The sequence below is a fragment of the Biomphalaria glabrata genome, chromosome 1 (genome assembly GCF_947242115.1).
Source record: "Biomphalaria glabrata chromosome 1, xgBioGlab47.1, whole genome shotgun sequence".
NCBI lineage: Eukaryota > Metazoa > Mollusca > Gastropoda > Planorbidae > Biomphalaria > Biomphalaria glabrata.
In genome coordinates this window covers 23,176,838-23,202,208 of record NC_074711.1, presented here as the reverse complement: position 1 = coordinate 23,202,208, position 25,371 = coordinate 23,176,838, and the positions used below count along the sequence as shown (strand labels likewise).

The 25,371-nt window shown below is 34.2% G+C and overlaps 1 protein-coding gene across 2 annotated transcripts in view; it reads right to left on the bottom strand.

The window, feature by feature from the left end:
* The window catches only part of LOC106066595 (immunoglobulin superfamily DCC subclass member 4-like), a 50,418-nt gene that overhangs the window by 8,792 nt on the left and 16,255 nt on the right, over window positions 1–25,371 (bottom strand). The window contains exons 3-15 of one of the 2 annotated variants that reach the window (XM_013225664.2): window positions 16,810–16,951; window positions 16,102–16,262; window positions 15,741–15,887; window positions 11,844–11,996; window positions 11,408–11,571; window positions 11,183–11,306; window positions 10,662–10,787; window positions 10,237–10,401; window positions 8,504–8,692; window positions 5,539–5,661; window positions 5,026–5,188; window positions 2,335–2,456; window positions 1,396–1,584 (exon numbers count right to left, since the gene is read on the bottom strand). In XM_013225664.2, the coding sequence (XP_013081118.2) occupies window positions 1,396–1,584; window positions 2,335–2,456; window positions 5,026–5,188; window positions 5,539–5,661; window positions 8,504–8,692; window positions 10,237–10,401; window positions 10,662–10,787; window positions 11,183–11,306; window positions 11,408–11,571; window positions 11,844–11,996; window positions 15,741–15,887; window positions 16,102–16,262; window positions 16,810–16,951 (1,968 nt within the window). Of the gene's footprint in view, window positions 1–1,395; window positions 1,585–2,334; window positions 2,457–5,025; window positions 5,198–5,538; window positions 5,662–8,503; window positions 8,693–10,236; window positions 10,402–10,661; window positions 10,788–11,182; window positions 11,307–11,407; window positions 11,572–11,843; window positions 11,997–15,740; window positions 15,888–16,101; window positions 16,263–16,809; window positions 16,952–25,371 lie in introns of both variants that reach the window. The other variant, XM_056028910.1, reaches the window with a different exon arrangement.

Below are 25,371 nucleotides of genomic sequence, written 5' to 3'. Positions count from 1 at the left end.
ACCATGATCTTGACATGCTTCCCCACCCCCATAAACTAGAGGGGAGGTAACCCAAATTGCCTAGAATGACATGTATCAGTTTCTCTTTTTTTGGTTGGAGGTATATATTCAATAAATATTTTATTATGTACTAAAAATTGCATTGATTTTTTCTGTTTCAATTTGTTTTTTGGACAAAATTAAAACCCACAAACTCATTACAATCTTTGTGATATAAAAATAATTACACAAAAAACATAAATCTCAAATCTTGTGGACAAAGAGTAAATAACTTAGTTTTACATAAAAAAAATACTTTTAAACAAAAACACACATACAAAATGTAGTTATGTCTCATTCTTTTTAAATGAAAGATATATAATTTAAATAAGATATTTTGCGCCAAATGTCTTGCATTAAATCGGCAGCACACATGAAAACAAATCAGATTAAGTCAACACATACTATGAAGAAATGAGATTTTTTATTGAGAAAGTAAGTATAGCTTAGTAAATTTCACATCAACATATACCAGACAATGTTAAAAGATACCCTCTACCCTTTTTCAGAGCCATCAAAATTTCTTACATACTCATGATATATAAACTTTTAAGTTGAGATACTTTTGTTCCTATTGTGTTTGAGTAGCAGAAAAAAGTTACATTTTAAGAGTGTCATGCGCATATGGAGTTGCTTCTTTGCCAAGTGTGTTTCTTTTGAGCATCATACTAGTTTGGGTGCTGTTTCTAAGGGTGCGCCATGTTGAAGTCATTGCTTCTTTTTGTTTTGCTTGGGTAGCAGATTCTTGGCTGGAGCTTTCTGGGTGTTGTTTAGTTTTTTCCCCAGTATTGGCTAAGTTAGGTTAATATAATGTCTTCATTATTTTGTAGCTGTAAAGATCATTGGTATTATAATCATGTGAATGGCGGTCACAAGGAATGCATATTTTTCTTGTTTAGGAACGCAGGCTTGGGACAGTGCTGGAATCAAGCCTGATCTGTAGTTGCATCATGGCATTAGGTTGCGGGCATCGCAAGACCAGATTGGACTGTTTGCACTGTGCCTAATGTGTGCTTGCTTGTAAACTAGATCTACACTGCATAATTTCAATTAACTTAGGCGCGCTGATCTAGTATTTGATATTGCCATTACTTGTTCTGTTTTAATTACTTAATATATTAACTGATAGACTGTCAGGGGTGCCCGGGCATATGAGCCATGGCCAAAATCACAACCCAGACAAATAGCACATAGAAAATTTTAAAATCTTTTAAGTAACACAAGGTTAGAAACATAATTGATGATGGTGATAACAATTCACTTGAATCTTCAAGGAACTGTTGATATAAGGTTATAGCCAATGGTTTTAAAGAATTTATTTAATTAGGAGGATAAAAATGTTGACAATGTCCACACCTTTTTTATCTTCTGCAATTTTCTCAGTAATAGTCTTCCAAGACATTTGGGCAGGTTCAGACGTTTCCTTGCTGTACAAAAGATGATAGAATGATATATCTCCATGAGGCTCAGCAGGAGGAAGCCACGTCAACATCACTGTTCGAGCATTGATCACTTCAACTGTCACATTGAGTGGTGGTGATGACACTGACAGAAAGAAAAAAAAGTTGACTTAAGTCTACATATTTGATGTAAGTTAACTAAACACATTTAGGTGTTGCTAAAACATTAAGAATGGGAGTGGACTGATCTCTTTACACCTGTTACCAAATAAAATAGGTCAATATGGCCAAAATCAACATGTTTTGATATAAAGTTATTTTCAGAAGTCAGAAGCTTTTTGGAGAGCTATAGTCATAAAAGTGGGAAGTTAAAAATAAAATATAAAGTAAGGAGAATCAAGAGTATTTTGGAATCTATTTGTAGATGGTGTATTTAAAGTGGCAAACTGGACATTTGGAATCTATTATTTATTGTGATTTATTTCAGCACTATCTCTATTATTTAAATTTATTTATACTGTTTCTGTGCTTGGAGTATTGACTTGCTTATTTATTTTGTGATAATTTTGTGATTCCAATTTTTTGAGACAACAAAGTATTTAATCTTATAAAGCGGATTTTAGTTTGTTTATCATCACTTCATAAATTCAAGAATGTGGTTGGATACTGTTTCACTAGACTTACTTCTGGAAATACTGATTTGTTTTAATCATAAAATACTAGCATCACAACATATAACAAAGTAAAGCATAGGTGGTCAGAAAAAGTGGACTCCTCTAAATTTCTCATTATGACTGAACTCTCAAAAAACAAGAAGCTAAGATATGTCTTTCAATGTGCATTTAGCACATAAAATCAGCATACTAATGATACAAGTAAAATAGGTGATACTTACTAGCTTCTTTTGTTTTAACATAAATCTCACTATAAAAGTCATCATCAAAATTCAATGGTTGTACCCTAAACAAATATTTGGTAAAAGACTCCAAATCAGTGATGACTACTAAGTTGTTTTTGCTAATGGAAAAAAAAAAGAAAAAAATTGAATAGATATTTAAAAAATAAAACAGAAATAAAGCGTACAGAAACTGACCTAAAAAATATTTTAAGTGTTTTTGTTTTGTTTCTTCTTTTAATCTAATCATTCTGATTTCTTCAAGTCATTCAATCCCCAAGCCACACCCCACTGTTTAGAGCAGAAAGTAGGTCTGAATGTCCAGTGGACTGAAAGTTGTTTGTGTAAATGTTTTACAAAGTAAGCCTAGAATAAAATTATCTTATTATCTAAAGCCAATATATTGATAACAAGTTGCAAGCCTAAAAATAAAATAAGCTTATAAACCATGTTTAATCTTATGTTTCCCATCCTTATATTATGAGACAGTTTCAGGGTAAGAAAGGAAATAATTTAGTTTTGTCATTTTTTACATTTATATGCATTTTTGTTCTGAGTCAATAGAGCTAGGATGTAATCTTGGCCTAAATCTCCTTATCATACTATCTGAAAAACTTTAAATGTTTGCTTTGAGGCAAGAAGTGATTTAGCTCCCTCTGTTACAGGGAGAAATATAAAGGAAGGGCTTAGGCAAACAAAATTTAATTATGCATTAAAATAAGAACAAAGCTTGTCTTCAAGTCCTAAGATTAAAGAAGAGTGCAGTCTTTCAAGTGGCTATGCAGCCTTCCATGCGTCAAACAGAAATTAAAAAAAAAAAACTTGAAAGGTTTCTTTTTAAAAAGCCTTTAATTATAATAACCTAGAGTATGTCAAAAGGTTTGTTTTCAGCTGTTGTTTTTTTTATCTAAGCTTATATCATATCACTATCTATTTGTATGATACAATTTTTGTATATGTTATTTCTCCCTCACCCAATCCCCAATCTTGGATCAAGTTGAAATTTTGCACCATTATTTCCTTTACCGGCACTTGACAAAACAAGAATCAATCTAAAAAAAATAAACTATTAGTTAATTAATAATTGGTAATTAATTATTTTGTTTGGTATCAAACAAGGGAGAGATTGTACATGAACATGACAGATCTGACGGTATAAGTTGAATGTCCCCTTTATACTTTGTGTAAAGAATTGAAACTAACAATAGATAACTTTGAAACCTTCTATTTTCATCAGCACTTCCCTAGCACAGTGGTTAGTGTATTAGCGCGAGCCCTCAAGTTAGAATTCAAATCATACAACTTTTAGAAAATAAAATACATTTAAAAAGCAGGGTAATCTTCACCTATATACCCTCTTCTTTCTCTCTCTCTCCCCCCCCCCCCCACTCCCAACTTGTCCAGACAAGTGATAAGATCATAGTGCATTGAGAAAGCTAAAAGCATGAAACAGCGCTAAACATAACAAATCGTAAAAATATTTCTAATTGCACAGACTTATTATCGTTAGTCTAGATCTATTACAAATTTAACTACATGACTGATCCAAACTAATTTATACAATTACACTTAATATAAGCTTTTTTTTTTCTTTAAAGTATTTTTTATATTTTTCTTGTTTGATTTTAGGACTCTTTTTGAGCTTCAAAAGTAAAAACTATTTCTTAGAATGACAAGGAATGTCACAAAAGCTGTAAGAGGCACAGAATTTGATAATTTATAAGAATGTTAGATAGATATGCCAAGAAATAAAAGTACCAATAAAAAAAACTTCTGGACAAGCAGTATTTAAATATATCATGCTGACTGAATTAGCACACATATGACTGAAAAATACAAAGCTAAAATTAGGGTGGGAGGCTCAAAAATAAACATGCTCAGTGCAAAGCAAAGAATTTTTAACAATTTTAATGTTAAGAGACTTTACTTTTTTTTCCTAAGTGGCTTTCAATACTTTACCACTTTAAATCTCCAAGATAGTAACTTAATGTCAAAGTTACAATTAATAGACATCCAACTAATATTTGAACTACTTTCACGCTTTTACACTAGAGAATAGTGAAAAAACAACAAAATAAACCTGTAAGCTTAAAAAAAAAATGTCATTATTATGCGCAATTGAGTTGCTGTCTTTGTTTTACTAAACAATTATATTCATTTAGAGAAAACCTAAAAGATTTCTACTCAGAAGGGAGTGATCTAAAAGTTGCAGGTTTAGTAATGGGTTATGAATATACACAATGTATTGTGACCTTATTGGTTATATGCATTGCTTGGCCATGTACACTATTTCTCTTGGCCCTTTTTTTCACTTTAAGATTTGACTTATTTTAATAGCTACTGTGCATAGGGTAACAAAATAAAATTAAAAACAAATGATCATTTTATTTGGTCTGTGCCCAACTGTCCTATTTAGTTTATTCTAATGTCATCTACATCGGTAATATTCATAATGCCAATAATATTATTATAAAAATAATATTATTATCTATCTATCTAACTCTCTCTATATATTTTCACTGATTAGGTATTTATGTTTCTTAATAGTTCCTTCTACTTAACATTTAATACTATTCTTAATTAAGATTTAAAAAAAAAATTAAATTCGGAGTCTCATCAAGTTTATTATAAAGCTTTTTGTGTAGATAAAATATAAAAAATATATGTAATTTAAATTGTATCAGTTGTTACCTCTCCAGACATGTCTCAGTGGACTTATCTTGATCAAAAATATGGTAGCAAATTTCATAGCCTGCACGGCTAATATCTGGATGCCACTCTAATGTAACACTATTAGCTGTGACATTGTAAGCACTTATTTTGAAACCTCTTGATTCATTTCCATCTGAGTTTTCTGTGCTACCTGTGGTACAAGACAAAAAAAAAGAACATAAAATAAGTTCTTTAAAAAAATAATAATAATAAAAAATTAAATAATTGTTTAACAATAATACAAATTAAAATAATAATAATAATTTTTAAAAATTGACATTTATAAATATTTTATGGTTCAAATTTTTTTTTTTTGGCCATTGTTCTGGAAATTTACTACTGATGTTCAAAATTTCATTTGAAACCTACATTTTTATTGTGAAAACAATGTAAATAAATTTATTAATGCTTTTTTAAACTTGTAGATAGTTCAAAGAAACATCTGATAACAAAAGCAAATGTTATTCTTAAAATGCAAAAAAAAATAGTCACCTGGTGCACCTTCCACAGAAGGCATAGTGAATGATGTCCATGTCTGTTGGTCAGACTTTGAAAAACCAGCCTTAGTAGCAGCTAGAACAAGCACTTCATATGTGACTGATGGTTCTAAATTAGCTGGAGCAGGAATTTGAAATTCATTTTTAAAAATTCAAAATGAACAAAAAAACACAACTCATTTCTTTTATTTTGAACTCCAGACAAATGTGCAGCAGGATGGGGATTTTCTTTTATGGGAATTTTCCTTTTTTTTTTTTTTAGATGTGTCAATATTAGAGGAAAAGGATTTTCAATTGAAACTTTTTAAAATTTTATTGATATAGTTGTTTATTTAAGTCTATGTTATTTATTTTACTAAATTCAATTATATTTCTACTTTCTTGTAATAACCTAATGCAATTTTTTTTTACATATCTTTACAAATATCATATTTATTTGATTGAAATATTTATATTCTGACTCTTGTTCCAATTTTTCTCAGCAGTTAAAAACTAATTGCATTCTCTTATTAAAAAACACAAATAAATTGTCTTTTAAGAAAAAGAAACCAATCTAAAGGCTTTAAAAAAGCTTGATCACAGGTCTCAAGTGTCACATTCGACCTAGCAGGTACCAAGTACGTAGAAACTAACCAGATTAAAGGTCAAGCTGTGTATGTGTAGAGCCATGACCAAAACATGGATCTTTTTTTTTTTTTGTTTGCTTAGGGTTTGACTGAAACATTGGGAAGTCCTTAAAGAGATATTAATGCAAAATAAATATGTAGATGATAGAAAAACAAACAATTCTGAAGGTTGGGAATGATGCATTCAATTCATCTAGAAAAGTCTTTCTGGGAGACTATCAAAAGAAAATAAGCTATTGGGTTCATTAATAATAGATTTGATCAGTAATTATTCACTGTTCACTGGGCTTTGTTTACCATTCATAGCTTTTGTCAGTCATGCTATTTTATTTCTTATATGATTTATTTATGTGCTATGTGTTTCAAGTCAATGTTCACAGATGAAGTATTTAGTTTGATGAGTTTGATATTTAACTCTTTTTTTAGTGTGCAACAAAAAAAACCAAACCCAACATACAAATGTTACGTTACTTTGGAAGATAAAGTCTTATTGCAGAGATGCCTACATAGCAAGATGGAAATGTGTATTCCCAGACCTGGAAATGTGTATTTTGAGGGGCAAATGTGTATTTTCCTAAATATAAAGAAATATACCGAGGAAAGACTAAATCATTCTAGCAGGTAACATACGGTACTCGAAATGCAGCAATCCAAAAAATTAAAACACAGCATCAAGTTAAATAAGACATTCTGTGCATTTTTCAAAATATACACAATTTTCTTTGTCATAGACGTTTCTAGAATATGTTAGACTGTTGCTATTCTTGTCACTTGGCAATGAATTTATGGTCATAATGCCTCTAGTGTTTTATTCCTGATTCCATAATAGCACCAAGAGAAAATTCATTTGAAAGAAAGGGACTTTATTCTAGAAGTGAATTTAGACTTAAATCAGACCGTTTTTTGCAGAGTCAGCAATGAAAGCTTTGGCATCCTCTACAATCACTAAAAAAAAAAAAGTTTTGTTTTCAGACAGATAATCTTTATTAGTCATTGAACTGGTTTCTAATATAGAAGCTGGACATTGAACTTGTTTCTAATATAGAAGCTGTGCTATTAAGTCTGCTGAATATATTAACACTTTAGCTGTTGTAAGATAAAAGCTTTTTATTCTGGGTTCTGATGCTTGAAGTTTTTTTTTAGAAAACATGTACTGAAGGAGGGCACAAAGAATCAAGAATTTAAATATTTTTTTCTGCATAAGCTAAAAATGTTCTTTTGTAAATAAACTCAGCCTTCAATGGGATTTCATTCTTTGAATTTAAGCTTTAGATCTGCTTTCTGTAATTTTAGAGTCAACCAGCCAAGGGCACATAAGTTTGATTACCTTTGTCATGCTAAGAGAGATTAACCACCACTTCTTACATTAAAATCTCTGCCCTTCTCACTTTCATCTCCTGAATTAGATCTAGAGGCAGCTTCATTAAGAAGGCTATTTAAAGGTATATTACAAGCCTACAGATTTCTGTCCTGAATAAGAAATACTAACTCTAAATCTCATACACACCTTTAAATAGCCTTCATAATTCCCAATAAGTTTGAAGACTCTAGAAATAAACTGACACATTGAAAGCGATAGCATCTACCCTTTATTTCCATCATCAAGATTTAGATCTAGATATCTAGTAATTATTTTTAGTCTGCGCGCGTAAGCCAGCAAAAGAAAAAGGTTATCTCTCGTGGTAGATCTAGAATAGTTCATTTCCAGGCATTGTTGAACTGATCTATACGATAAGCAACAACTTGTTTTTTATTTTTTAATTTTTTTTTTTTTTGCTTTTGCGGGGGAAATGCGTATTTTCAGATGATAAACGGTACTCGCATATTTTCGTGTCCATCTGCTTACAATATACACAAGATGCATACTTGTAGGCAACTCTGTTACTGACAGTGTAAACAACACAACTTTCAAATTAAAAAAAGACATCAAGAAACTTTAAACAAAAAACAACAACAAACAAATGCCATTAAACCCAAATGACATTAAATCAAGCCCAAGTAACATGAAAGTTAACAAGGAAGTATCTTTTAGCTGAAGTGACATTCAATTAAAAACATGACAATAACTTAAAATTAAGTACCAATAAACTAAACCCAAGCAGGTAACATTATTACCCTGCAGAAACATACACTTTCTTCGGAAATAACATTAAACTAGACCTAGGTAGCATTCGACTAATCCCAAATGACAAAGATGAATAACTAGCTTGAAAAAAATATGAAAAAAAAAACTTTAAAATCTCTTGCTCAATCATTCAAATATGTATTCAGTCAAACCAAATGTAGAAAACATAAAATATTGAACTAAAACAAACATTAAAATGCATTAAATACCTATTAGATAAGAAGTCTGATCAGCTGCTACATCATCAGGAAATTCTCCATCCCTGTCTTTTTTACGGTAATAAACTTTATAACCAGTAACAATGCCTCTACTCTGGCTCAGTGTCAATGGTGTCCAACTGACTAACATGCTATATGGTTTAGGGCTTGAAATAGTGATTGATGGAGCTGCTAGTGGAACTATTTTTGAAAAAAAAAAAAACAAAAAAAAACAGCAAACCAATAGAATATAAAAACCATAAAATTCATTTTTATTGTTATCATGAATATAATTTTTTTTATTTACAACTCAAATTTGCAGCCTTTATAAAAAGAAATTGTTACTAAGAAAACTAGGGCACTGAAGTTTGTTGGATTTATCACCAGGACCCAGAAACTTTACACTTTTGAAAAAGATCTCACCCACTAGTCAGAAATGACTAAAGGCTCTTCCTCCCCACTTCATCCAGATCATTTTGGGCTTTGGTCACTTTGTTAAATCACAATTATGTCTTTCATTTCCTTTCTGTTCATCCTTCAATACAGTTTCAGAGACTGATGACACACTACCTTGAAGAATTCCTTCATGTGACCACAAATTTCATTTATTTTTTACTTGGCAGGGAGGTCTCTGTTGAATTTCCACTCCAAAGTTTAAAAGACATGAGACATGAATCTCCTAGAGTCATACTGTAATCTACTGGGAAACAATTTTGTTTTCACTATTGGCCTACCCATTTTCTATTCCAGTAGGCCCATTTTCTATTCCACAGATGCTTCTGTAAGGGGGCAATGTTGAGGCCTTAGAAAATGGAATTAGGCACCAGAGTTTATTTATTAATAATACTGTAATGATATTAATTGATTTAAACAAATAGGAATTTCATGATGGAAGACTGCTTCCATTTCAATACAACTAAGAAAAAAATTATTAAAACTATTATAGTGTACAGGATATTCAATAAAGCAGAGCAATCCATTTTGTACTGATACATCTTTCCTTTCACATAGCACTAATGCTGACGAAGATTCCCAGTCTGCTTCAAAAATTGTAGATCTATTCATCATTTTAATCCATTTAATTTGTAGACCACCATCTGGAATCCTTCCTCTTAATTTCAATACAGATGGGGTTCTTATGTAGTTGCTGCAGATCTATCAATGAGTGTCCACCATGAACATGTATAGCTCCATCTATTTTTTTATTTAATGTTTGCCACTATATTTTTACCATGTTTAGCAACAGCAGAGTGTTCTGATTCAAGGAAAAGCAATCAACACGAGTAAATTATTTGAGCATGTCCAATGTCTCTCAAGACAGGAGCCATATGTGAATATCTATTAGTATCTTTTTAAATGCACTACTAAAAAATAAACAATATAGTGTTTTATTAACCTTTACGAAGGTACTAAGAATAAGTTTTTGTTATTTTTTTCACCCTTTGAAACATTAAATTTTGTGTTTCAGTAATATATTTCTTAAGACAACTATTATTTATGTATTGCAGAATGGTCATCAAACTTTATTTGAATTTAAGTTAAAAATGTAGTCTGCTGTCTAATTATGACTTGAAATCGATAATTATTGGCACTTCAGATGAATGTAAACTTGAACTCTGCCCAACATCATCCCATGCAGTTCTGCAGTAGGTTGGACTAAGGTTCCAGAAAGAACTTATAAAACAGACAAACTGATAATCTAAAATAACAAATTATATCTATCAGCTAAGAAGCAAATGACATACCATCTTCTGGTGTTTTAACATACTGCATCTTTGTAACTAAACTTGAGCCTGATGACGTAAAGGCAGCAATTGATACTGAGTAATTGGTGAAAGGCATCAATCCATGTAACACACAGTACTGAGTTTGACCAGGACACAACTGTTGCTGATTAGGTCGGGAGAGCTCTACAAGAAAAGATGCAAGTCAAGGTTGTTAGGCTTGCAGGGATTCAGATCAAAACATTTGTTTTAAAGCTCATACCTGATGATACTTTTGCATTTCAAAAAGATCTTCGCATATAAAAAGTTTTATTTTTCCAGTATGCCTTTTAGAACTCTAAATAATGCAAAATTTAAAGGAATGAAAGTCATCATATTATTTCTTATACATAAAAAATGATACTTCCATTGGTTCTTTAACTGTTCAAAACAAAACATCAACTTACCAACAACCTGATAATTCACAACATAGGTTTTAATGTCTGATGCACCTGGCTGTTGCCATGTCACATTAACAGTTGTGGAGTTTAAGGGAAAAATCTTGACATTGACTGGCTGTGCAGCTGCAGCAGCTAAAATACAAATTAATTCACAGTTTAAAATCATGTAATAAAAACAACTAGCGTCTACACACCAATCTATTTAGATGTATACCCTACACAATTATTACTGGTAGAAAATAGGTTAGGCAACAGTACAGCTATATGATTATATTTTCTTCGGTGGCACACCAAGAAGAGGTGAGGGGGGGGGGGCAGTCAAAATGTAAGGGGCACCAAAATACTACATATTATTTTAACACCATTTGAGAGTTTCAATGTGACAGGAGAGTTTGACTTGGGAGTTGCTAAGCATAGAGAAGGAACTGGTTGAAACAATGAACTTTAATGATTTCATGGACAACATATACCATATATTTAAAGCTATTTAAACAAGTAAAATCTTCTTTGTCAGTGAAATTACTTACATGTAAGATAGACATTGCCAAATGCTGAACCAATATATTGTCCAACAGAGTTTTCTGCCACACAAACATAGTAACCTGAATGTGCAATTTGTTGGAAGTAGAGCACTAGATTGTTCCTTTGAGACTTGAGAAGAAAGAAAATAACATTATTGTACAGCACATAAAACAACTATTTGTAAAGTACAAAATTTGAAATAGAGTTTCTAATCAAAGTGTTTAACATACATTGAAATCCTTAGGAAACATGGTCAGATTGTCATCTACATTTGTTCCATTATGATACCAGGTTATGACTGGAGTAGGATTACCCGACACTTTGCAGAACAGATGTTGTGACTTTGAAACAGGAGCTGAATAGGATTCTGGACCTTGTTCTACTTTGGGGGGTTCTAAAAAAAAAGGTCATAAGTTGTTACTTATTATATAAAAAAAACATTACAGCTGAAAAAAAAAATGTTTATGTCAAACTAAGTCCTTGTGTTGTTGTGAAGCAAACTTGAATGCTTAACTTTGCTGGGTGTCAACTAAATCTCATTTCTATATAAATATAAAATAATACGATTGACCATTTAACATTTTTCCTTTGAGTCTCAAAACAAAAGATGAAAGTAAAGCCAAATGTTTCTACTTTGCACAAGAAGGTAAAATACTCTATACAAACCTAAGACATCCAAAATGGCAGTCCTCTTGATTGGTTCACCCTGTGCAGGAATGACGGTGCATTCATAAAGTCCAGCATGGTCAGATGTTACATCCATAAGACGCAGATTTCCAGGACCATAAATATGTTGTGAAGTAAAATTTTGAATTATTTCTGAAAAATCAGTAAAATTTAGAAAACATCAGAAATCATTCATAACAAAAGTATATTAAAAAAATTAAAAACGTTCAAAAAAAAAAAAAAAAAAAAAAAGTGCTAATTCAATTCTAAAGCTATGTTAAGAAACATCTCTTCATGCTTCATACCTTGGAGCAAATTTAAAGTTAAACATAGGATGACCAATTCATTCAATGTATTAACAGTTACATAGTAGATATAAGCTACTATTATTTTGATATAGAAATAAAATTTCCCTTTTAACTAACCAATAGTCTAATATATATTAAACCTTTTTAATAAGACTGTCAGTGAACACACAGTTATAGTACAGACCCATTTCTGTAGTTAACAACTAATGTAAATCATATGTATGGATAATCTTATACTAAATATAGTCCAGATATGATTAAGTCTTAGATTTAAAACAATATTTTATCTTATCTTATCTTATCTTATATAATACAGACGTTACTTCAAAAAAGAAGATGATTACGTCCTACGCGTCATGCATTTAGTCATGCATATTAACCAATGACTTAAATTCTGCCAAGTCACTGGTTTTCCTGGCTAGCTCAGGCAACCCATTCCATGCTCTAATAGCACTAGGGAAGAAGGAGTATTTGTACAAATTTGTCCTAGCATATGGGACGAGGAATGTGCCTTTATCTTTGTGTCTTTCAGAGTATTTTATTAAATTTTGTTTTTGTATTTGAAGATTATGGTTCAGTGTTTTATGTATGATTGCTACTTTACTTTTGAGCCTTCTGTCCTGAAGGCTTTCTAAATTTAGTGATTTTACTAAAGGTGTTACTCTAGTCAAATGTGAATATTCGTTTGTTATGAATCGCACTGCTCTATTTTGTGTCTGTTCTAGTTTCTTAATGTTTTCTTGAGTTGAGGGGTCCCAAACAGAGGATGCATATTCTATTATTGGCCTAACCAAGGTTAAATAACATTTTAGTTTTATGTTCTTATTTGATTTATAGAAATTTCTTTTAATAAATCCTAATGCTTTGTTTGATTTTTTTGTAGTTTCATCAATATGTGGATTCCATGACAGTTTTTCATTTATTATAACACCTAGGTATTTTGCGTTTTTAGTCTGTGTTACTGGTTTGCCATGAATAAGATAAGTGGAATTAATTTGTTTTAGTTTTTTTGTTACTCTTAACAACTGACATTTTTCTGGGTGGAAAGACATGCTCCAATTTGATTCCCATTTCTGTAATTCATCTAATTCTCTTTGTAAAATATCTGTGTCTTGTGTTGTTTTTATTGTTCTATATATTATGCAATCGTCTGCAAATAATCTGACTTTTGTTCCTGAACTAATGCAATTTGGTAAATCATTTATGTAAATTAAAAATAGTAGTGGACCCAAGACTGTTCCTTGAGGTACACCTGAGTTTACTGTTATCGGTGTTGATTTAGAGCCATTTATTATTACAGTTTGTTCTCTCCCTATCAGAAAGTCTTTAATCCACTGATGCAGTGGACCATTAATGCCGAAATATTTTAATTTTTTAAGCAAACTATGGTGGTGAACTTTGTCAAAAGCCTTAGAAAAATCTAGTAAGATAGCATCTATTTGTTCACTATTATCTAAACCTTTTGAAAAATCATCAATTAGTCCTATTAGTTGTGTTTCACATGATCTATATTTCCTAAAGCCATGTTGGTATGGTGTGAGGACATTATGTTTGTCTAAGTGGTTTATGATGTTGCTACATATTATGTGTTCTAGGATTTTACATGTGATGCTGGTAAGTGATACTGGTCTGTAGTTTCCTGGGTCAGATTTTTCTCCTTTTTTAAATAGGGGGGTGACATTAGCTTCTTTCCAGTCCTTTGGTACTCTGCCCTGGTTAAGTGAAGCCTGAAAGAGTATTTTGAACACTGGGGCTAGCTCATTACTTAGTTCTTTGAGTAATCTAGCTGGAATACCATCAGGTCCAGAAGCTTTATTTGGTTTGGTGTTGGCTAATAGTTTTTGAATTCCATTTTCTTGTACTACTATATCTTCTATGTTGTCTACTTGGTTCAAATTCAGTAATATGTCTTTGTCTCCTGGGGCTGAGAATGCTGATGCAAAGTATTTGTTTAGAATGTTTGCTTTAGTTTCATTATCATTATGTATTATGTTATGTTCATCTTTTAATGGCGCTACGCCTGTTGTTTCCATTTTCTTAGACTTAATGTATGACCATAGGTTTTTGTTGTTGTCTTTAGATATTACATTGTTTATGTATTCACTCTGCAGCTGTCTGCTTACTTTTTGGGTTAAGTGTTTAATTTTTATATACTTTTTGTAAACTCTTTCTGCATTAGTTTCTTTAAATTTTCTATATAGGTTTTCCTTCTGTTTACAAAGCTTCTTTAGTCTATTATTAAACCAGCATTTATTTATTTTGTTTGATGTGTATTTAGTTGGTATTTGATTTTCTATAATGCTTTTAAGATGGTTTTTAATAAAATTCCAGAGGTCATCGACTGGTTGGTTAATGTCTTTTTCTAATAAGAATGTTTGTTGAAAGTTTAATGCAGCTTGGTGTAGTTGTGTTAGGTTACATTTATTCCAGAGTAAGATTTTTCTTTTGGGTTTTGTATTGGCTACTGCTTTTATCTGACTGTGTATTTTTATGATCTCATGGTCTGATAGACCAGGGATAATATCATAATCAACTACTAACCCAGGTCTGTTGGTTAAGAAGAGATCTAATGTGTTGTTTAATCTAGTTGGCTTTTTAATGATTTGATCTAAACTTAGGTTGTGTAAAGTTTCTATGAAAAGCTCATTTATGTCCTTAAGGTTTTGGTGTTTATCTATGGTTAGTGTTTTCCAATTTATATCAGGTAGGTTGAAATCACCCATAATCCAAAAAACTGCATTTTTATTTGTCTCTTTAAGTGTCGTAATCTGATTACATAGTTCCTGCATGTATTCTAAACTAGAATTTGGTGGTCTGTAAATGCTGCCTATTATTAGGGATGTTGAGGTGGTATTAATTTTACAAAATGTTGATTCTATATTTTTTGAGTTAGGTAAGGTAATTTCTTCTGCTATAAGAGTGTTTTTTATTGCTAAAAGAACTCCTCCATGATTATCAGCCCTATCTTTTCTAAAAATTTCATAATTACTATTGAAAATTTCTGCATTATAAATTTCAGGATGTAGCCAAGTTTCTGTGCCTGCAATTATGTCTGGTTTCTCACATTCTAATAAAATTTCTAAGTCTGCTGTTTTGTTCCTAATGCTTTGAAAATTTATTACTAAGGTTTTAAGGTATTTTGGTGTTACTTCTTTAGTAGGTTTGTTTAGCAGAATTGGCTTTGTTATCTAATCTACAAATCTGAAAATCTTAATCTATTCCAGCAATAAGTTTGTTGACAGAAATGATTCATCTTATAGGAAGAACAAGAACACAAGTTTGATTCCATCATCAGTATAACCTGGAGTTGAAGCTCATTCAAATTTAAAGTTGGATTCAGTTAACTGTACATGTTTATATATAAAAATATATTTAAAATTTCTTAGTCTTTATTTTTTTTTAAGTGTCACCATTTATACAGTTTATTACTTTTTTACAAAGTGTAGCAAAAAAAAAAAATTAATTAATTAAAACAATAGTAACAGAAATTTGGCTTGTAGGAACATTACATCCAATCCAACAAGAAGAAGCACTATACTTTCTACTAGTTAATACAATGCTGTTGAAGGTAAAAACTAAGTAATATCACCTGGCTTTAACATTTTTGACTGTATTTTCCTCCATGTTATTTTAGGTTTAGGATATCCATCTACTAAACATTCAATGAAGGCAGTTTCTCCAACAACCACAGCAGTATTTTGAGGTGCTGCTAAAATGTCAAGCCTGTTTTCTGTACCTGATAAAAGCACAAAGAAGAATCACTTTACAGAAGGGATTGGTGATACATAACAGCAAAGAAGAAAAAATATTCTGCTACTTTTATATCTCAAAAATATATACCTAAGCAAGATGACATGTTTCAAATTTTCAACATAAAATTTAGACAATTGTTAGCAGTAATCTGAGCAAAGCTAGTTTTATTTCATTCAGTTATAGGGAACTCAATTTACTTGATTTCACTTTAAGATTGGCTCTTTTACTCTGCTTCCATGAATAGCCTGCATTTTCCTGGACAGTGAATGGTTGAGATGCTGCCTGGCACCAATAGGTGCCTTCATCAGTCTGCTGAACATCAGAAATTTGCAAAACTCCTGAAGGTAGAACAGTGTACCTAGGGAGTAAAAACAAATTTAAGGTAATTCATAGAAGTGAATATTGTCTCCTACAGTTTTTGTCCAGTATAGTACACAAAAATAATTAGAGTTTACAAAGAAATGACATGAACATACATATAACTTCATCAAATGTTAAAAGACATTTTTATCATTTAATAAAAAATTATGTCAATTCAATTGAAGGTGATTTACATAAAGAAATTCTCTGAGCACAATAAAAGTGATTAGCTCTGGTCCATCTAATTGGTTGAAAAAATTTGCTTTCTAACTTTGAAATAAAGTTAAGATTTTTATTACTGAACTTTTGAGTTAGCATCTTTGTTTTGTTCAAGTTGTCCCGCCTACATTTTATCATCTATATTCACTTTTTTTGTGACAGAATCAGATTAACAGTACTTTACATCAACAGTTCCCTACAACTGAGAGGGCTTAAATGTGTAAACAAGTCTGGTCTAGCCAGGAATGATGCAATATAGAAAGACTCTCAAAAACAACCAGACTAATGCTTCAGAAGAGATGAGTCCCTACTAAGTCATTGCTAACCTTGGATCATGTGCTTCCTTGTCATCTTTATGCCATATATAGGTTGTACTTGGTTCTGAGGAAATCTTGCATTCAAACCTGGCCACACCACCTTTGTAGGCTTCTGTTGATACTGGCTGCACATGAAATGTCTGAGCAATACCTAAGGCAAAAGAAAGTGACGATGAGTAACCAAGTAGTAAGTTCTAAAATAAAACAACTAACAACTAAAAAACACTCCTCAAAATCCCTATGTTTTTGTTTTATTTTTTGGAAAGAGATGAAACATAAATAATAATTTTACTATTTAAAATAAGGTCAAGATTATGGCTAAATTATATTGTGTTTAAAATAGTTTGTAAGTACAAAACACTTTAACTAATGATATGCATAGCTTGCTAAAAGTCTTATTACGTTCTACAATGTTTTCTTTTGTATGTGTGTGTGTGCGCTGGAGCATGAAAAAATGCAAAGTAAGCAGGTTAAAAAAAAAGTATGGTAAGTATGGTAGAGATCACTATTGTTATTGATTGATCCTAAATAATTCACAATTAGTCCCCAATAATAAGTTGTACTGCTAAAGTAGGATGACAGATTGTAAAACCAATGAAATCTTGTCCTTTCAGTAACAGTGAAGCTTGTCGAATGAAACGAACCGTTGAAATGATAGTGTTGGCAATAAGACTAGCACAGAATCCAGCCCAACACTCCGACCTAGGCTTTGTTGACAAACATGGAGAGAATGGTATTTCTAGTTGTGGGCAATGTACTAAGAAAAGGACTACATGTGTTTGGATAGGACACCACAACAGCCGTACAGGTTCTATTTCTCAGCGCGCATCGCTATTTCAAAAACAAAACAAACAAAAACTAACAAGAAGATTCAACACAATTCACAATAATACTCTAACCCTTTTGACCTAAATAGTGCGCGGAAGGGAGAGAAATGACCTTGACAGTTACCGTTCGGAAGAGAAGGGGAGGAGCAACATACCAGAAAAGCGGAGGGATTTCTTTAGTGTGTGTACGTGTGTGCGTTCCCCCACACGCTGGTACAGTAACGGTACTGTACGAGCTACTTAAGTAGGGCCGTGCTACTGACTGGTGTAGCTCAAAACACTAGACCTAACCACAACATGAAACTGATGACTTAAGACTTTGGAGGCCACGGTAGAGAAAAAGTGGCGGGAAGGAAGATAGGAGGTTTGCAGGCAGCAAGTTAGCGTAGTTTCTAGCAGGACAGCGCGCATACAAAACTTTACGCTAAGTTGACCTCAACTTCAACGCCGCTATCTGCTTTTGAAAAGAAAATAAGGCGAGGGAGAAAAAAAAACCTAGAACTAGTGGGTTGTGTGGAACGGGTTGGGAGAGGGCAGCAACGCTTCATTCATGAGTGCACTACTCGGATCAACTTTGAATGGCACTGTTCAAAACACAAGACCAAACTGAACTTGAATGGGCGGAAGGTTTCTCCTTACTACATTCGTCTTACACTGAGGTCTTATGACACTGGAGTTTCAAAGAACACAGAACATGATTGTGTACAGACTGACATTTAAAGGATTAACATTTTTAAATAACTATGTTGACCAAAAAAAAAATTACTAAAGTGGAAGACATGGTATTCTTCAATGCAATAGAATATCGAGAGGCTAATAGTTGAAATGAATAATGTGCATTCCCACGAGGCTGCATCGCTTTGAATACAGTTTGTTACATATTTAGCAGATCTCGTACGAAGAGAAAAAACAAAAGGTTACAAAGACAGTTTGTGTGGAAACACAAACTCAAAATCGGCCCCCGAAGTGGTCCACCCAGGCAGGTAAATAGGCAGGTTTCAATATTTTCAGAAATAATATCATATCGAAATTCTATCAAAGGCAAATGACAGAGAAGAATGGAGAAAGAATGTTGACAGATCATGTGTGGTGCCCCAAAGGTCCAGCAGACCAAGGGATAGGCGAAAGTGAATGTGAAGTTAGATGTGAACCTGGCCTAACTGACGTCTTCTAATGAATCTAATTGATCTAATTGTTTTGTAAAGGGTCAATCTCTTATTAAAAGCCTCAAGAAAAAAAAAACATTTCCGTAAAAAAATAAAAATTCCTTTAGTTTTGTGTTCTATGCGATAATATGAAAAACTACTTATTAATTGTTGTTTTAAATTATGTCCAACTTACTTGCATAGTAAATGTAGTATTTAGTATGACAGAACTTACATAACTTAGCAATACAATTGTATAAAGAAAATATTTTTGACCAAAAATCTAAAACCATTAGCATAAATGTGTTACAAAAATGGCAATTGTGCATTTCATTTACTAAAAAAAAAGCCTCCAGTGTTTGTTAATAGTGAATAATTGTAAAAGTGGTGTATTTTTTATGAAAAAAACTGCTTGCATTAATTGATTTAAAAAATTAGATTTTTCGTTTTCAGAAAAGAAAAAAGTAGCCGTTGCATCAGAACTTTGAATGATCTAAAATATCATGATGTCCGATTTTCATTTTCTCTTCTAGTTTCTGAGATCTAAAACGGGACAGACAGATAGGCAGGCCACACAAAATTAATAGCGTCTTTTCCCCTTTCGGGGACCGCTAAAAAGAGATGGTTCTAATGCTATTCGTCGGTAATGCTTAGAAGATCAATCATACAAATTGCAATGGAAACAAATATATTTTCATAAGCATCATCATGCTCAAATAGATGCAAAAATTACTTATGGCGGTATTATTAATCAGATATACAAATCTGTAATCAAATCGTCAAAAATAGTGTGCATTAAATAGTGAGTCGATGAAATGTTGACGCTAAAAAAACAAATATTTGCGGAACCCATAATAGGCAAAAGAAATGAATAAGAATTGACATTCAACTAAACACATGTCACGTGGACAACTCAGAACCCAACTTCCATGATGATGTGTCTTACTTTCTGATGACAAGCACTGGAAGAGAAATAGATCGAGACCTCGTTAAGCGTGGTCAAGCATCAAACATTTGTACACACAAAACAGTGGGTTTGTCAGCTGGAGTGGGCATGCTTTGAAGAAATGTTGTAACTAGGCCGGCAGGCTAATGAAGCAAGTCGCTTCTGAAAGTTACTCATACGAAGAATTTTTGTCGCCCGAAACTCTTCATAGGTACATATAGACAGACAGTAGCGAAGAAAACAAAATTAAAAACAGAAGGGCTGATATACCATATCATTCGCTTGATGTTTACAAGTTGCCCGTGGCAACCTGGCCTGCTTTAGATCTAGAACACAAATCAAACTGCAAATGTTTACAATTCATTCTTTTCAACAAATTCAACACAAATCTAGGCAACTAACATTTCAATACCATTTGTCACTGGAACCAAATGTACTAATGATTGTAATCTTAAGCCTCAAGTATTACTTTAAATGTTTGCTCCATTTCCAAACAGTGTTCATGTACAATCATGTCAGCATTAGTTTCACGCTCACGATGATAAGCTTTATCTACACTTGGACTAACTAGTTGTATGCTACTAATGGTCTAGATCTAGTAGTATCTAAAGAGTCATGGGACACCACCGTTAGTATACTGCAACAGTCTACTTCTTGTCAAGATTAAAATGTGATCTCATCTTCCCGGATGTTTCGTTCCAACCGTTTGTATGTGCTTCAAGACGATACCTCCCATTTTCATCAAGACACACCTCTCCCAATTGTTGGGGGCCAGCAGTCTGGAATCAACAGAAGAGACCAAGGATGATGATGGTGGGGCCGGTTCTAAAAAGTGCACGGGTTATCGATCGACGTAGGCAAGGAAACTGGGTCATTAGTTGAGAAGCTTCCGAGTATTTGCGATGCTAGGATAAGCAGCAGGGTTTGAGAGACTAGATCGTGGGGAGGGGGACGATGCTAGGATAAGTAGCAGCAGGGTTTGAGAGACTAGATCGTGGGGAGGAGGGACGATGCTAGGATAAGTAGCAGCAGGGTTTGAGAGACTAGATCGTGGGGAGGGGGGACGATGCTAGGATAAGTAGCAGCAGGGTTTGAGAGACTAGATCGTGGGGAGGAGGGACGATGCTAGGATAAGTAGCAGCAGGGTTTGAGAGACTAGATCGTGGGGAGGAGGGACGATGCTAGGATAAGTAGCAGCAGGGTTTGAGAGACTAGATCGTGGATATGGGGGTGATGCTAGGATAAGTAGCAGCAGGGTTTGAGAGACTAGATCGTGGGGAGGGGGGAAATGCTAGGATAAGTAGCAGGGTTTGAGAGACTAGATTGTGGGAAGGGGGGAAATGCTAGGATAAGTAGCAGCAGGGTTCGAGAGACTAGATCGTGGGGAGGGGGGACGATGCTAGGATAAGTAGCAGCAGGGTTCGAGAGACTAGAGTAGCAGCAGGGTTCGAGAGACTAGATCGTGGGGAGGGGGACGATGCTAGGATAAGTAGCAGCAGGGTTCGAGAGACTAGATCGTGGGGAGGGGGACGATGCTAGGATAAGTAGCAGCAGGGTTCGAGAGACTAGATCGTGGGGAGGGGGACGATGATAGGATAAGTAGCAGCAGGGTTCGAGAGACTAGATCGTGGGGAGGGGGACTATGATAGGATAAGTAGCATGAGGGTTCGAGAGACTAGATCGTGGGGAGGGGGACGATGATAGGATAAGTAGCATGAGGGTTCGAGAGACTAGATCGTGGGGAGGGGGACGATGATAGGATAAGTAGCATCAGGGTTCGAGAGACTAGATCGTGGGGAGGGGGACGATGATAGGATAAGTAGCAGCAGGGTTCGAGAGACTAGATCGTGGGGAGGGGGACGATGATAGGATAAGTAGCAGCAGAGTTCGAGAGACTAGATCGTGGGGAGGGGGACGATGCTAGGATAAGTAGCATGAGGGTTCGAGAGACTATATCGTGGGGAGGGGGACGATGATAGGATAAGTAGCATGAGGGTTTGAGAGACTAGATCGTGGGGAGGGGGACGATGCTAGGATAAGTAGCATGAGGGTTCGAGAGACTAGATCGTGGGGAGGGGGACGATGCTAGGATAAGTAGCATGAGGGTTCGAGAGACTAGATCGTGGGGAGGGGGACGATGCTAGGATAAGTAGCAGCAGGGTTCGAGAGACTAGATCGTGGGGAGGGGGACGATGCTAGGATAAGTAGCATGAGGGTTCGAGAGACTAGATCGTGGGGAGGGGGTTCGATGATAGGATAAGTAGCAGCAGGGTTCGAGAGACTAGATCGTGGGGAGGGGGACGATGCTAGGATAAGTAGCAGCAGGGTTCGAGAGACTAGATCGTGGGGAGGGGGGACGATGCTAGGATAAGTAGCAGCAGGGTTCGAGAGACTAGATCGTGGGGAGGGGGACGATGCTAGGATAAGTAGCAGCAGGGTTCGAGAGACTAGATCGTGGGGAGGGGGACGATGATAGGATAAGTAGCAGCAGGGTTTGAGAGACTAGATCAAGAGGAAGGTAGGGCCATTGGTAAGGTGACAAAGCATTGGTGGAAATATCATTACAAACGTAACTATTGCATGATAAGCCAAACAATCTAAATATCCCGACAACATACATCCACTTATTTCAACAGATGCAATGTCGTTTCTGCTGCAACTCAATGACAGCCATATTTCAATGACAGCAACAAGTTGTAACCCAATGACAGTTGAAGTGTCACAGCCAAATATCTATGGCAGTATTCTAGACACACTTGAAAGATCACTTGTTTCCAACAATTTAAAACATTAAATATTGCACCAAATCATTAGTCCGATCAAAATGAATTGTCATTAGTTTCCCCGATTGAGTTTGAATATTTAGGGAAACAATAAAGACGTATATGTAAAATAAAAGGGGGGGGGGGAGAGAAGTCTCAGCTTGAGCAAGAAAATATCCAACAGTGTTATGTTTTCCTACCATGGCATCTGACCAGTATTTGTACACTGACCGAAATCGACCGAATCTCTTATATGGTATCAATATTTCTAATGGTATCCGATGTACACCGAATGCCAAATGTAAACGAGGTATTATATACCAGACATTAAAAAAAAAACAACAACATGCATTTCTCTATATCTATATCAACTAACTATAATTGCGGTCGAAGCAGGACGTTTTGGCGCCGCCGTTTTGGCGCGAATGTCGTTTTGGCGCGAGCCGTTTTGGCGACGGGACGTTTTGGCGCGAAATACATTATGTACGTTTATTGTATTATTTCTTTTAAAAGAATTATCCAAATCTATGTTTTGCATGAATGTTTGTGTTAAGACATATTTTTCACGTACTAAATGTAAATGTGTTTGTTTTTCACATCATTTTCTTTAATAAACATTTTGGCTTGTGTATGTGTGTTTATTAAGAGGCACACTTTTATTTTCAAAAACGTTTTTTAAGATATTACTTTAAAATTAAAAACAAAATGAAACGATGATAGACTAAAAATTGGTGCAATTATTTGTTTACATTAACATTGGTTTATTTAATGACTTTATGGTATCTCCAGCTATACATACCAAACACTTGCTAATAATAAGTAAAAATATAATACATGTACCATGTTTCTCAAAATACATTAAGTTAAGTATACATAGACACCATGGTTATTTGCCTATGTCGCTGGAATTCAAGGGTTCATTAAAAAAAGCTACGTGCTTATTAAATTATCGTCAAATGATATCTCGCGCCAAAACGTCCCGTCGCCAAAACGGCTCGCGCCAAAACGTCCCGGCGCCAAAACGGCGGGGCCAAAACGGCGTCGCCAAAACGTCACGTACCGAATTGCGGTCATTTTGTTCGCATTTTGTTTGTTTCTAACCAGCTTAAATTTTGAAGATTAAAATGATTGCAAATAAACGCCTGGTCCACTTTATGTTTAGAGTGAGACCATCCATTAGGACTATTTCTAGCTGTTTATTTGAGCAATGGTTTTAGAACTAATATAGATACATGCGACAAATGCAAGAAAGATGCAGGAGGCAGAACTTGGACTTTTGTGTATAAAGTGAGTCGCGAAGGTTTGTGGAGGATTTAAGTTCATGCTCGGGTGCCACCCATGGTTTCCATCCGTTCTCAAGCAGTTCATGTAGGACCAAAAAAAAAAATCCAATTAAGCTCAATGATGATCTGCTGACTTGTCCATTGAAAATGGCGTATCCCAACTAAACATTTCATTTTTCAAATTGATCCTACAAGTGTCACCAAGTTATTGACACAACATAGACAACAACAACAAAAGAATGCCTGGCATGTCTTAAGCTGATTTCATAATACCATACTTCCATAGTGAACTAGTAGGAACGTGTTGAATGACTAATAGATCTGCATTGTAGAAAATCTAAAACAGATATGCAAGTCATACACATACAATATACACGTATATATATATATATATATATAACACAGAAAAACTCCAAAAGGAAAATGTCACTATGCATTCCAAAGTGTGTCAGGTCTCCGTTCAGTCTAACTAACAAGTCAAGGTACTTATATGTCTATATTGTTTTCACTGTTAGCTTGTAAACACACGGTTTCGTCCCACAGACCCCCCCCCCCCCCCGTATTCATACAATAGAGTGTGGTGTAGAATTAACGTTAATTCGTGCCATAGCCCACGTTGATGGTAGTGCTTTAAACAAATAAACAAAAAGGATCAGAACAGTTTTTGGAACAAAATATTTCATTGAATCAATTGAATGGATTCAATGGTCTGCGCCTTGTCTCTACAAAGTTGGAAGAAAAAGGTCAAGTCGCAAAGTGACCCATTCTGGCTTCAATAAGATAGGCAAAGAATTGGTTTCTCTTGTCCTTCCAATCAGTCGTCTGTTTCGCTCCTGCAACTACACACACGAGAATAGTGAATTGTACACAACTGAAATAGAAAATACAATGAAAAGACTCTAAACGCGAAGACTTAAACCGCTAGTAAAAGCTATAATAACACACACTTGTATCTGCGATGTTGCCGGAAGAGGCCTGTGCCTGCTAGTTTCTCCACCTTTTACAACAATGTCAATGCCAAACTGTTTTTATCGCGCGTATCACGTAGCTAATACCGTAGAGGGAAAAAAAAAAGCCCTCTCCGCATTATCAGGCATGAATGAAATAATCGAGTGTAACCCACGAGTTTTGAGATTAGGCTAGAGTACACAGGAATGGTAATAGGAGAGAAAATAGATCAAGGTGACGTTCTGGATCCCCTGACAAACAAACGGAGCGAATCAAACATGGCCGTGTAGAAGTCTTCCAGGTGTTTGATCGTACACAAGGATGTTTTAATGACATTGGAGGCATGCAAGCTCTTCGCCAAATGATAAAAAAAAAATTAAATGCCTTTATGTCTCCATTTTAACAAACGAAAACAAATCAATAGATCAATTCCTTCCCATAAAAAGTCGTTTTCCCTCTGGAGATTAGATCTGTAAAGTAAACAAGAACATTAACTTGTAATGAAAACAAAAAAGTGAACTGGCCATATAGAATTTGAATATCATTATCATGTGAGATGTATTCCTTGGGTGGACACATTATTACCATCTTTTGGATACATTAATAGTTTTTATATAGTCTCTCTCTCTCTCTATATATATATATATATATATATATACA